The sequence below is a fragment of the Poecilia reticulata genome, linkage group LG4, assembly GCF_000633615.1.
Source record: "Poecilia reticulata strain Guanapo linkage group LG4, Guppy_female_1.0+MT, whole genome shotgun sequence".
Taxonomy (NCBI): domain Eukaryota; kingdom Metazoa; phylum Chordata; class Actinopteri; order Cyprinodontiformes; family Poeciliidae; genus Poecilia; species Poecilia reticulata.
The window spans coordinates 17,989,984-18,004,389 of NC_024334.1; the positions used below are offsets into that span (position 1 = coordinate 17,989,984).

Here is a 14,406-nt window from a genome sequence, read left to right on the forward strand (position 1 = left end):
AACTTTTTTTGTTGTTGGCACCATTTTTTTTTACTGACATTGAAATGTTAAAATGGAACATGAGGAACAACATCACATATTCATCCTTTAATCATGCCGTTTGCTATCTCTTTTACTTAAAGTTAAATAGGACCACCAATATCTGGCAACTTAAAAATATTTTGGACACCACTGACTTGGAGACATATGTTATATTTATACAATTGAAGATAAATCTTCAGTTTTGAACTGTACAAAAAGAAAGCTAAAAAAAGCTTTTGCTGTTTAGAAAGTAACACAAGCACCAGAGAAGTTAGACCAACTAATTACTAAACAAATACCAGATTGTGTATTAGTTTTTTACATTTGTCCGTGTATCTGCTTAGGTCAACTCTTCAGTCATCCGCTTCCTCATCCGAGAACTGGTTGCAGTGTTCTGAGTGCCAAAGTTTAAACATGCAATGAATACAAATAAAACTATTTTTATTTGCTGTGTAAAAGAAACTTCCAGGTTTCTTAACTTCTGTTTAAGAAGTCAGTATCCGTCTAGTGTTGTGGACGTTTACATATGTCCAAGTCAGTGGTGTCCAAAATATTTTTTCTTTAGTTGCTAGATATGCTAGTCTGACCACTTAAACCACTTTTAGATTTGGGCAACAAGACAGTGCAAGGGACAAAACAATGTTACCAAGTCAAAATAGGGATAGGTGACCAATATAAAAAAAAACACCAAAAAACACTGTGCTAACATTACACCAGAACGCAATGTGCATCTTAATTCCAGTATTAGATTAGAAGTATGAATTATGCTAGAAAAGTTTCAGAAAACTACAAAAACAACAGAGGTCAGTGTAAACAAAGAAACCTTTTAGAGGTAAACTTCATTCCAAGAATTATGACTTTATTAGGACTCATTCCACTTTGGTCACCATGAACATTGTTGAAGTTTTTTTTTACCAAACAGCCATAACTTAGGTTACATCAAAAAAAAAAAAAAAAACAAAAAAAAAAAAAAAAACGGTTAAATCTTGTTTTTGACATTGGGGAGTCACCACACACAGCAGCAGTGGTTCTGATTCTTTAGTATAACCAATGTGTTAAAACTCTGCCATACTGCTTTGAAAGGTCTTCAGATGTAGAAGAGGTCCCAGTCGGCTCGGTAAAAACTGAGAACGCTCTGCATGTCGGATTCAACAGTTGACTACTTTAATAAAAAAATAAGTCATGCTGGGAAGCAGTCTCGCAGTCTCTTAGATCCAGACGCCGTCTGGGCTTCATGTAGGCAGCATAAATGGGACCCATAAGGTCAGCGTTGTGAAAATACTTTTAGAAAATGAGAGAGGAAAAGTAGCAAAGCAATTCCTTACGAACTTGGACAAACTGTTGGAATCAATCAGAAATGGACAAATGACCATAATAAAAAAGATTAATCTCTGTTCAGTAATAAGCTAGAAAAAGAAAAAACACATTCCAGATGATATCTCCGGAGACTAGAGGCAACTTAAAAATAAAATTAAAAAACACAACACAGATGGCTAAGTTTGTCTGATCAGAGGGGTTTTGCCCAAACCACAGATTTTAAGATTTTTTTTCTAGTGTTCAAGACAGCTTGAGCATTGCATTTACATTCATACAGTGAGCATGCTGCACAAAGATTATATATTTAAAAATAAGATTTAACAGGCAAACCTATTATTAAAAAAAGACTAAATAGACTTCTTTTAGGCCCAGTACCCATGGGATCGATTCCAGCATTGCAAATACAAACATTTCACGACTGACTATAATTATCTCGCATTCAGAACTGAAGGTCTATGTTGCAAAATGGAAGCAGCTGAGAAAAACCCTTCGGATCAGGATGAATTGCCAAGTGAACAGTCCTTTAGAACCTCATAGAACTCACAGTATTTTCTGCAGACGTAAATGTTACAAAAGCCATAAAGTCAGTAATAGGTTCAACAAAACAGCACATTTCTGTGTATTACTTAGAACAGCTGTACATGGACATTTGTGTGCATTTTTTCTCACCTCTACACTGACTAATGAAAATATTTCACTATTACATTGGGCTGAGTTAGGTGTTGGCAACGGACTGCGCTGGTCAAATCACGCTCCCGACACCGAGAGTAGCGGAGACAGAAATAGAAATCCTCTTTTCCTATCCCGACAAACCCTTTAAAATGTGAAAAAACGCACAATCAAACTCAGGGTTCCTTCTTTTCATTATAACAACCAGTATTTTTTTTCCTCTCTCTCTTCCCACAAATCAGGTTTTATTTGAAACGGTAAAACAGTTGGGTTCTGCAGCAAAGACTTTACGACGAATTGGCGGAGACGTTACAGCGTGGGGGGTTTGAGGCCGTACTTCCGGGCCACTTCAGTCTGAGCGTACGCCGCATCGCATAACGAGTACAAATGGGACATCTCCATCTCTGACTTGGCCAGGTTAATGGCTTTGTTGAACATCTCTATCGCTTTGTCCAGGTTGCCCCTGAAAAGATAAACGCTCCAGTTATTGCAAACGTTAAAGTACAATTCTACTTTTTATTTGTTTGTTTGTTTTAAACTTACCTTTGAACTTCAATGGTTCCCATGGTTTCATAGGCAAAGTCGCATTTGTTGTCGATCTCAATTGCCTTGCTAATAAGATCCAGACCCAAGTCGAGGTCTTGTTTCCACTGGAGCTGCAGCAAACTGAACATACATTTAACAATTACTAAAAGAATCTCAAAAATCTATTACCAACATGTCAAATAATGAAAACACACCCACCCTTTGTGAACATATGTAGTAGCATTATCTGGCTCCAGTTCGATACACTTGTCGTACATTTGATCAGCTTTTCCAAACTGCTGCTGGTCAGTTAAAGCCTGAAAAGAACATAAAGTCATCAAGTCTGTCACAATTCAGGCTTTCCCTTAGCCTGGCGGGCTACCAGGCTTTACTTGTGCCCCTACCAGGCTAAGCATCGCATATTAGTCTAACATGCGATTTAGCAGAAAAACCTTTTTAATTATAGCATTTTTTCAAAATAGGATTTAATTTGATCAGTTTTGCTGGATTATGATTGCTAGACTACTTTTTTTAAGTTAGCTCCCAAAAGAATAAAACAATCCTACCTGAGCATAAAGCGCATAGCCTTCAGCACATTTTGGAAACCTTCGGATCACATCCTCAAAGCCGTCCATGGCCGTCTGTACCTGCGACGGGTTGTTTCCAGTATAAGCCTGTCTGTACTGAGGAACACAAGAATTCACAAACAGCATTAAAATACAGTAGATACAAAAAAAAAAAAATCCAAAATCTTTGTTTAAATAATTAAAAACGGCATCAGGTTAAAGATGCTCCTGGGTTCATTTTCGGCGATTACTCACAAGGGCGAAGCACTTTTGTGCCTGAGCCAGAGCAGAATCGGGCCTGAGGCGGATGCACTCGTCAAAGTCTCCCACTGCTTCGTCCACCTGGTCCAGCAGGATCTTCAGCTGAGAGGAAAGATGCAGGTCTTGTTAGCAAAATGTCGAAGAAACTCCCAAATCACATTCTCACATTTCTTGATAACAGTACATTAAACACCTTTTGAAGGAAAAGCAGTAGAAAGTGAAGCTGATTTGATTTAGTTTTGCAGAACTTGTATCATGCACTTCCTTCAGCAGTAACTCAGAGGATCCCTAATGCTTGAAATAGCCCATTTTTTTTCTCACCCGTCACCCATTAAAGGGAAGAAAAAAAGGATTAATTAAGTACTTTTATATATATATATATTTCCTAACTGACTTTTGAAGGCAAATGGCTTTATAAACCTAACAATTGTGCTCACGTTGCGTTGGTCTACCAAAATCCAAATAAATTTTTTTCAGGTTTGGAGTTGTGACAAAAATTAAAAGGAGGTTCAGGGGCTATAAAGACTCATCCAACCTCATAGTCTTAAACTATTAATTTAAAGGGAAAGTAATTAATACACCTTTTGAAAACCGTAGTCTAAATTGGCTACACGTCATAAAAATATAAAAATAAACTAATGTATTTGGAGTTCTATTAAGAGCAATGTTATCAAACTCTAATCAGTAATGTGATCTTATGTTTTTCTCAACAAACCACTGTTTAGATGATAAACTAAACAGTAAATTGGGGGCGAGGGGGGAGAGAAATGACGACTCGACTTCTTCCTACCTGACCCCTGTGGTGATACACGTCTGGGTTGTGGGAGTCGATATCGGCGGCCATGTTGAAGTCTTGCGTAGACTGCAGAGGCTGCTGCTGCTGCATGTACATGCTTCCACGCTTTATCAAAGCGTTCGCTCGTAGCTGCAGGAGCGATGAACAGCAGGTTCCAACATTTAGCTTCACCAACATGCACTCTGAGAATTTGTTGCTGCTAAATGTTTCTGACTGAAACACCAACAGTGTGTACCTTCACATTAGCCTCCTGCATGTTGATGACCTGGTCCAAGTCAGGCTGGGCGGCCGTAGCGTTTCCGATCAGCAGGTAGAAGGTGGCCCTCAGCAGCAGGGCCTCTGCCGTGTAGCGGCCCCCCGACTCTATCTCCTTGGTGCATTCGCTGATGATTTTGTCATAGTTCTCCTCGTCCATGTACTGCTTGGCCTTCAAGTAGCCAGAGCTGGAAAACAATGGATGACAAACAAAATCTAAATAAAGCTGCAGTTTAATTAACATGTTGCCATCCAATCAACTCATTTGCATGCTGAAGCCCTTTGGACCTTTTACAATGGCTCTTAAAAACTTTTTAGAACCAACTAATGCTTTCAAAAGGTAGATATAAAAAAAAATTCAGCTTTTAATTTTATCAGTGAATAATTTCAGTGAATTTTCACAACAAAGTGACACTAAAAGGAACAAGAGTATTTTTTTACATTTTATTTTTATCTAGAATGGGGATGAAAATGGCTTTTTTTGTGGTGAAGATTTCAGAAAACTTAAAGGGCCTTCTACATTTAAATTTTAAACAAAGTCATGAAAAATAACCATCGAATAGGTGCTTTTTTTTGTTGTTGTTTTTTTAACCAATGTTCGCTAAACTTTAATCCCTACAGTAAGCTTTGCAACAATTTTTATCTGAATGCTAAAACACTATTTTCAAGCCAAACCTGGTTAAAAAGATACTTATATAAAATAAGAACCTTGTATTTTAATAACTTAATGCAACAGTCAGCCACGTTTTAAAGCAGAACTGTTTGTGCAGGTTTAGACTAAAGGCTTAAAGTGTGCAGATGCATTTCTCTTTGATTTCCATTATGAGGCCTGTAGTTTTGTCACTTTGTACTCAAAGTTCTCAAAAAAAGCAGCAGATTATGGAATAAAAAAATCCTACCAGAATCGTTTAGTAAAGCAATGAGAGAAGCCCGGTTGGACTCAGTTTAATTCCTTTTTTCATTAAAATGACTCAAGCTTTTTAAATCCTGTCAATCAATTATTTATTTGGAACATTTCAGCAAGATGATTTGTAACAACATCCTCCAAGGTTAGTAAAAAAAACATCCCAAAAAACAGATTTTATACATCAAACTGACCTCTCAGAGATTTCGGCAGCTTCCCCCTCCTTATCTTTATCTTCGTCTTTCTTCTCACCCTTCTGCTGCGGCTGGGAGATGATGTCATCAGTGAACGAGCTAAAATAGGACTTAATGAACTGAGGGGAAGGCATCATCGGCTCACGATTCTGCAGAGAGAAAAATAAAATACAATAAGATACCCGAGTCAACCTGTTTAGTTTTGTTTCTGCAGCTTCGGCCTCACGTTTTTAAAGACAGATCTAACTCTGGTATTTAAACAGAAATAATTTAGGTTATTCTAACTTATGTAAAACAAAGTTCAGTTTTGCTTCAGACCATGAGGAAAAAAAAAAAGACATTTTTTATTAGGCGTATGAAATAATCTGGTTTCAGTTGTAAATAACATTTTCCAAATTTAGGCTTTTAAATCAAGCATTAAATTGTACTTTAATGCAAAACTGTGCAGTCTGAATATCAAGCACTTTCCAAACCTTGAAAATACTTCATTTAAATTTAAGCACCTTCAAGGACCTCAGTTGCAGACCCCGGCAGCACATCAGTACAGAATTCAGTACAGTCTATTATTTTAAAATGTTGTGACTGGGACATGACTTAAATAAATACATTTAAAAAAAAACACAACTTTCATAGATGACTCAAACTAAACCAATACCTTGTATTTTTCTTTGGCCTTCTCTTTCCCCAGCTGCTTGAGGACCTTGTCAGCGAGCAACATGCTCTGCTGGTTCTGGAAGGCCTCGAGAATACACACAGCTGTGACGTCTGTGAGGGAAAGAGTCAGCAAGAGTCAAACATTTACAGAAAACGGTTGAAGGACATCTAATCTAAGACACAACAACAAGCTCACCTTCAAGGCACTCCCTCTTGTTGTCCAGTCTCTCCAGAGCTTTGGCCCTCCTGAACAGAGCCTTGATGTAACGCGGGTTCAGCTCGACGGCCTGGGAGCAATCCTGGACCACTTCTGTCCACTTCAGCTGAAACGACAGGATAACCTCGTTTAATGCATCCAAACTAAAGTAAGCAGAGTCAAACGTGTTGGAGAAGGTCGTGAACATAACAGATCACAACCCCTACGGTCTGTAGAAGACCATTCTCCACCATGTTGTTTTGGGTTAAAACAAAATGGCTGCCATCAAGGTGCCAACCTGCTGTTCGTATGCCGCTGCTCTGTTCTGGTAGAACGTGGACAAATCCGACTTGTGCTCTTTGGGGCAGAGAGCAATGGCCTCAGTGTAGCACTGGATCGCCTTGTCGTACTTGCCAGCCTTAAAATATTTGTTGCCCTTATTCTTTGCCGCTTGGGCTCGGTCCAGAGGGCTCTAAAGGAAAAGATGGGCAAAGTAAACGAGAGTTAAATGAGAGGGGGAAAAAAAACCAAAACAAAAACATGAGGAGTCTGATTTGAAGAGTAAGTGATGCATGAATTTGTTTTACATGTTGAACTTTTTTTTTTATGGACAATTTAAAACAAAATACTTTGACACATAAAGAATGGTGTTTATTTATTAATGAGAGAGCCATCTCTGCTGAAAACAACTAAATATTTAATAGTAATGTGTCATTTTCCAAGCATTAGAGAGAGCTATACTCAGGAAGGCTAAGATGGGCTTCAAACTTTATTTTGTAGGTTTTCACAAAAGTGATTAACAAATTATTTGAAAGAGAAGTATCAGATGCTTTCTGGTCAAAAATCTATCACTGCACACAGTCAGTCTCACAAAAGCTTCTAGTGTAATAAAATTCAGCCTTTGCCAAACCGGCCACTTCATAAAAACTAATCAATTTAGTAGTGAAAGTGTGCCGCCAAAAAGCCCACAAGGATTGCATTATCCCACATCCTAAAACCTAAATGGGGCTTTTGTTGACGTTCCCATGTGAACAAACAAAGTAGTTCAAGCTGAAAAAGCATTGATCCAAACTTCACTCTGCCAGTTCTTGGGTTTGTAAACATTAACTATATCCTTGATAATACATGACGACAGATGCTGAACTATTTTTCAGTTATAAAGACTAGGGATGCAAGTTATCGATAAATGAGTTAATCTAACGCATCGATCAACTAACGATCAATTGATAAGTGGCCATTTTCTCAAAAACTTGAGTTTCCCCTTGTATGAAAAGGGTCGACCGTCTTTCCACAGCACAAAGGCAAAATTTTTAATAATACGCCGAATTTAAATAGTATAAACCTTAAGGAGCTTGTCAAGTGCTTTTCAAAACAGATCCACATAAAAGTGCATTTTTCATCCCGCACTCGACTCTGTTTGAACCGTTTCTCTTTCCCATTCTGGTACGACACCGCCATTTTTTTTTCTGTATCAACTGGCTCTGCTTAAAAATGACCATCAGCGCCCTCGTCTGGATGGTGGCCAAACTACTACCATAAAAGAAGGACAAAGCAGCGCAATCAGAATTAATTGCAACTAATTTTAATCTACTACACCACTAATCGACAATTGTACGTTAATAAATTTTTTGCATCCCTAATAATGCATAGGGTGTATAATTGTACCACACCTAAGAAACCTATATTCACTTGCTCCACTAATAAAACTCCAGGTTTGTTTATTTCCTGTCAAGTGTTACATATCAAACGCTTTGCTGCAGCCACAAGCAGAAGGCGATGAAAGCAAAGAGTTGATATTTTAACCAAGAAGCACCAAGAGTTAAACTTTGATGTAGTCTGGACTTTTATTACTCCTTAAGGAAAGCCTTCTGAAGACATTTTCTCTTGTTATCCTCCATAAATAAACAGAAAGTAGTTCTCAGCCTATTTAACTTGTTAAAACCATGTCAAATTTATTGGACTACAGCTACATTATCCAGCAGTCTCCTTACACTACAGGAAAGAATACATAGTGAATCAGTTCACATGAATAATGTTGGCAATCTGGGTCTGTCGACATTTTATTCTGTCCATAGTGTGAAAACATCAAATGAGCTGACCTGTTTCAAACCTCTCTAATAAGAGCCTCTGTCTTGGTTTCGTCTCACTCAGTGAATTTCGGTTAAACGTTTAACTAGTCCTCTAAAGACAACGGAGGGACCTTTCATCCCCAAGCTGAACTTGTCGTTTTTAGTTGAACAGTCTACATTCGACCTAGAAGTGCCTCCAAAAGTGGGGACAATCATCTGAAAAAGATTTTAACTATGAAAATGTGGACTCTATTGCAGTTTTTCAAATGGAAATATTAATGTTTATAAAAACAGGCAGTGTAAATCAAAAGTCTCTTAAAGTAGCAGGAATTGAAAGTCAATTGATTAATTCTTTGGGGTTTTTCCCTTTTCCATTATCTTTATTTCTACTCTAAAGATGTCCAAGTCTGTATTTACTTGTTGTTTGCATGCAAGCATGAGCTACAGTCTGTTCTGTGGAATAAAAAGTGAAAGTAATGACACTGTTTGAATGATGTGTGCACTGTGTGGTTGGACTGCAGACTATTTTATACTCAAAAAGTCAAGCAAAACAGAAGACACCATGTGAATGACGCGCAGATAGGCAATATGTGAGCAACACGAAGAAACACATTACCGACAACCTGCTACAAAAACAGTTCGCATTTCAATAAAACTGACTATAATTGTGATAAACAGGACGAATCTTGAATAGAAAATGTACCTTTCCTCACACCCCTTCACAACACGTGGGATCACACACACGCCTACTGGGACAGGTGTGACAGGTGTCCCTCTACATTAAAAGGTTGTCTGGGATTCACTGTAGATTTACTGAATGAAAAAATGAGACTGTCCAGCTAGCTCACTCCGTCCTGTATGACATGATAGGCTCCGCTTTTAACTCCATGAATGTGAAGCTACTCTTGACAGCCGTTCCCGCCCACCTTGACTTTCTGACCCCGGTGTTAGCCAGCTAGCGTGGAACTCGTGCAGCATTAAACAGCTAAGATTAAACATGGGAGATGTTTTTGTTGCTTTCCATTAGGTTGGTTTAAAAAATAGGAGGCAATAAAGAACATTTCATCACCAATGGATGCTTTAGATGTAACTGGTTTAATACGTCAGTCACAGTAGTTAACCTAGCTGCACAGACAAGGTTAGCTTGGCAGACAGCTAGTTAGCGCAGGTTAATCCACCGCACCGAGCCACCGGCGGTCGGCCTTGTCTTCCTGCTGTTACTGACAGGGGCTCTGTCAGGTGTCCTTGACCGGACTTGAACACAATGACGACTGGCTGAGCCAGCAGCAATATTAATTGTGTCAACGTGAGGAGAGTTGGGATAACCCGCAGAGACGACAAGATTCCTCTCTGGGCTACAGTACCATGTTCTCCTCTTCACGGTTGCTTCGAGTAGCGCCGTCTTGTCCCTGAACGGGGCTGGCGCTGCCTTCAGGAGTCTTCCGCTCCCCAGTCCCTTTCGGTTCCTTAGTTTTGTTTCGGTTCCAAAAGTAAACCGCTCCGACTCCGAGCACAATGGGAGCTCCGACAAGTAGCGCCAGCTGCCAGCGGGGTAACCCGCTCCCAGACTGGGGCTCGACTGGCTTTGAAGCGGCCATGTTCCACACTGTACTTAGCAATGTTTAGCCAGACGCTACCATCAGCACACAGCGTGAGGAAACCGCTGAGCGCTTCTCTTTGGCTGATGGCACCGCAGCAGGTCGGAAAATGTAATGCTGCCCCCAGCAGGCAAGACGGTGCTACTGATTCTTTAAAAGAGACTTTTAAGTCTGTTTTAAAGACAGACGTGATTCCAGGCAGACGTAATGTTGCTTTTATTTGATTTTCTGTCCACGAGAAAAGGTGAACAAGAGCTTTATTCTTCCTCATTTGTGAGAGTGAGAGTGAACGGGATGTATGCAGAATTTGGAGTTCAGTCTTTTCCAGGGGGAGCTGGAATCAACCTGCCAATTGTAGGACGACTACTTTACCCACTGATCCATACTACGGCAAGAATGGGATCATAATTTTGATGATAAATGTAAAGTACAGTGCAGGAATTAGATGAAACTGTCATTGCTCAACTGGCAATCCAATTGAATAAAATACTTTAAAAAATTGGCTAATTTTGAAAAGGGTTATGTTCATGCTAAAAACAACTGAGCAATTTAAAATACTTCAATTGGTTGTCAAGCAATTTGGTTTGCTCCTCTTTGCACCATTACTTTAATTCAGCCATATTGGAAGGGTTTCGAGCAAGAAAAGTCATGCTATGTCATTCAGAGTTAGGGTAGGCCTTTCAAAGACACTCCAAAACTTTCATTCTGTATTTGTTTTCAGAAGCGGACTTCTTGGTGTGTTTTCGACTATTGTCTTGTCGCATTTACCCAAGAACTTGTGTCAAGAACTAATGGCCTGAAATGCAATTCATAGGTGGGACATCCTCCAAAAACTTCTACTTTGGTTACTTTTGTCTTGGTATCTTCAATAATTTTATGGGGAAATGTGAAATAGGCCGTGTTCTTACTGCTCAGCAGTGATTTACGCCTTGAAGCTCTTCTATAGACATTTTTGTCCTTTGTTTCTTATTGTTGCATTATGGGTTTTCTTTGTGACATCCTGAATAAGTTGAAATAAGGAAAACCCCACCTCTTGTATTTTCTAACTGGGAACTCGCAAAATCTGCCAAAAATTGCCTTTAGCCTTTGTTAAGAAGTTGTGATATTAAACTGTGTTTACAAAATTTCTATTCTTTTTATGGCCAACTATTTAAACAGTTAGGTCATTGCAATTAAACTGAAACTTTGTTTAACCTAAGTCACTTGAATTGCTGTACTCTTCCTCGTAGTCTTGATTATGTGAAGTGGCCGTGTTTACTTCAGGGACAGCGGTCCACCGGAAACGTCATCGTCACCTTTTAGCAACCTGTAACACCTCCTTTGGTAATTTCTGAACGAATTTACTTTATTTCATATTTTTATTCAATTTTAATTAAATTGAAAACATCAAGTTGTCAAATGTGAGAAAAAATATTCTACTACGAAAAACTATCTTTTACATGCTAGGTTTGGTATTGTTTTAGTGTGTGTACAGCTTCGGTTTGACTGAAGCCACTAGATGGCGGTGTTGCTGTCTTTTAATCAGTCCCGTTCTGGTTTGTTCAGAGAAAGTAGCGGAGTAGGGCGCCGTTGAAAATGAGCATTTAGCAGTTTTAAATACTGCTAACTGTACACAATCTAAACTAACCCTAAAAACAATCACGTAAATGTTTTACTTTTCAGTTCTTATTCAAAGTTGGAGATGCACTTAAAAAAAGTAACCGTTTTTGTTGTTGTTTTAATGTTTGTAATTTATCATAAAAGCTGTTATTTCTGCTACCTCTGCCTCTCATTTCTGAGTTTAGACAGCCTGTGTCAGGACACGTCAGGACAGGAACCTAAAAACTCAATATGTGCCCACGGCCGTCTGTTCTCAAACCTAGAGCAGCTCTGATCCATTTTAATTGTCAGCTGAGTTTGTTATGGTTTTTCACATCATGACCCAGCTAAAGAACTCAGCTGTCTGGTTACATGTGTAAAGTGTGGAGCACAATAAAACCTTGTTGTTGCGTAAAGGTAAAAGGGGGGGGGAGGGGGGATCATAAAGAATATGTGATGTCAGATATCTGATATTACACATTCTGATACCTGATATCTGATATTATCACTACTTTTTTCTCTCTCTATGATGTGTTCACTTTTCTCTGTGCTCCAAGCGTTTGTTTATTATTAGTTATTAGCTTTATCTTTATTATTAGTTTATTATAAAATGGATTATAAAACAGGTGGCATCTGTTGTACAGTTTTTATTTATTTTAATTTTATTTTTGGTATTCAAGTAAAGAGAAGTTTATGCAAATAGAGTTTAGACAGCTACATTTCAAAAAAATGTAGAAGCCATGTTTTATTACATTTAATATATCATAAATTTTCAATGAAACTCCAGCAACGTGACATAATGCAAAAAAATAAAACCAGGTTTTCAGGGTAAGAATTATTTTGTAAGTGTTTGCGTATTGTGTTCATGACGCCTATGATTTCTGTTAATTTTATATATTTGTCTTTAAGCGTATGCAGAGTCAGACAGCTTCTGGTTCCAGCTAGCAATGATGTACATTTTTTAATGAATTTCTCAGTTTGGCATTCATAAAATCTATTAACAAATAAACATCTTCTTCCTTGTTTTGTCTTTAAATTGATTTGGATTGACTTCTGCATCTAATTTGCCAAACATTTATTGAGCCTGTGTAGTCATTAAAATGTGATTTGAATGCTGGATAATCTCATAGTAATCTTCTGGTGTTTTAGCATCTAGTTTGCATGTAGGAGAGCCCTTTGACTTTCGGTTTGACCTTAACTCACTCCCATCTTCGACATAACAGCAGATGACTGTAATCTTTGTGCTATGTGGAAGTTTTTAAGACATCCGGCATGTCTCGTAAGCCTGCCTGCCCAGACTAGTCCTCCTCCCTAAGATCCATGTTGCTAAATGGAGACAATGTAGGAAAAACAATCCTCTCTTATGGGCTTGAGAGTCTAGATTTGTGTGTTTGAGGTCTCCGCTGAGAGGCACTTTGACCAGAGAACATTTTTAAACCTCAATGTTTTAGGTTTGAAAATATAGAACTCAAAAGATCAGCTCACATTGGCATAACATAATGGGATTATGTTGCTCCCATCGTACAGTAAAAGAAATTCCACCTCCTCGTATTGATCTACTTTCAGTTTCAACCTGGAATAACAAGGCCTTCACTAGAAGTAGGAAGTTAAATTGCTTCACTGTTAACATCTAATTCTCATCAGTCACATGTAAACTTAAAAATGAAAACAAAACATTTTAGCACAGCATTGGTGTGCTGTCAGTTGTACTTTTCAAGATGAAACTAGTCATGAATCAACACTAATTTAGATTTAAGTCCATGTAAACTTTTAAAATCTTAAGAGATACTCAGTGAAATGACAGAAAAACTGCAACTTTATCCACCCAGTCAAAAAGGATAAATGCAACAGATAAACTACTAGTCCCCAGCCTCACATTAAAAAGCATGAACTTTAGTTTTAGGGCTGCATAATTTAATCATCTGGGTTAAACACACATCTGGGATGTGCTTAAACTTTTTGTTTTTACTTTTTTTCTCTCCAGTTTGTTGATGGTTGCCTTGAGTTTTCCCTTCAGGATTTCTTGGCCTTCTTTAAGCTTTTCTGTGTACTTTTTGGATAAAATGATCTACAAAGACACGTCCCACAGGCAAGAGGGGAGGATATATCTCATTGGATGTTGTTAAATTAATTGGAAACGCTCTGTAGAAAAGATACAACCTTATATTTTGGTCACGTTTAATCTAGACTTTAGGAATTTCTTTGAGCTTTAGGATACTGAAGCTTTATCTGTTAAGTAAGGATGGGGTTTTTAGTGTTTAATTTCTTCCTGTTGAAAAACAAGTGTGCTGTGTGTGTGTGTGTGGGTGTGTGCATGCGTGTGTGTGTGTGTGTGTGTGTGTGTGTGTGTGTGTGTGCGTGTGTCTAATAACTTTGCTTTTTGTGACTACAGTATGTAACTTGTACAAAAAAAGATGTTATTTTTACATATATGTTAGAATTATCACCATTGTGTGACAGTATACTATAAGACAGATAATCTGTGGGAAAAAAATTGAGCTCCTCTGCTTTCCCCACTATGGTCCTCCTCCCAGAGAAACAACCAATCAGAATCAGGAGGAGGGCATTAGCACTGTCAATCATGCTTGTGTAGGTGCTGCTCACATCCTCCCCCTTTCTCTCTACTATGGTACAGCTGGTTCATCACAACAAAGCCTGCCATGAATACTAACCCCAGTTAGCATGGCCACAAGTGACAGAAGGTAAACATCTATCTATCTATCTATCTATCTATCTATCTATCTATCTATCTATCTATCTATCTATCTATCTATCTATCTATCTATCTATCTATCTATCTATC

General features: G+C 38.3%; 1 protein-coding gene across 1 annotated transcript; it reads right to left on the reverse strand.

Moving 5' to 3' along the window:
• Positions 1–859: 859 nt before the first annotated feature.
• On the reverse strand, positions 860–10,116 carry tomm70a (translocase of outer mitochondrial membrane 70 homolog A (S. cerevisiae)). Its single transcript, XM_008407602.2, has 12 exons — positions 9,792–10,116; positions 6,657–6,830; positions 6,359–6,485; positions 6,164–6,273; positions 5,509–5,657; positions 4,391–4,598; positions 4,150–4,284; positions 3,354–3,461; positions 3,099–3,215; positions 2,752–2,849; positions 2,551–2,673; positions 860–2,470 (listed from the first exon to the last, which is right to left on the reverse strand). The coding sequence occupies exons 1-12, from the start codon at positions 10,023–10,025 to the stop codon at positions 2,317–2,319; spliced, it is 1,737 nt and encodes a 578-aa protein (XP_008405824.1). The 5' UTR covers positions 10,026–10,116; the 3' UTR covers positions 860–2,316.
• Between the last annotated feature and the right edge of the window lie 4,290 nt (positions 10,117–14,406).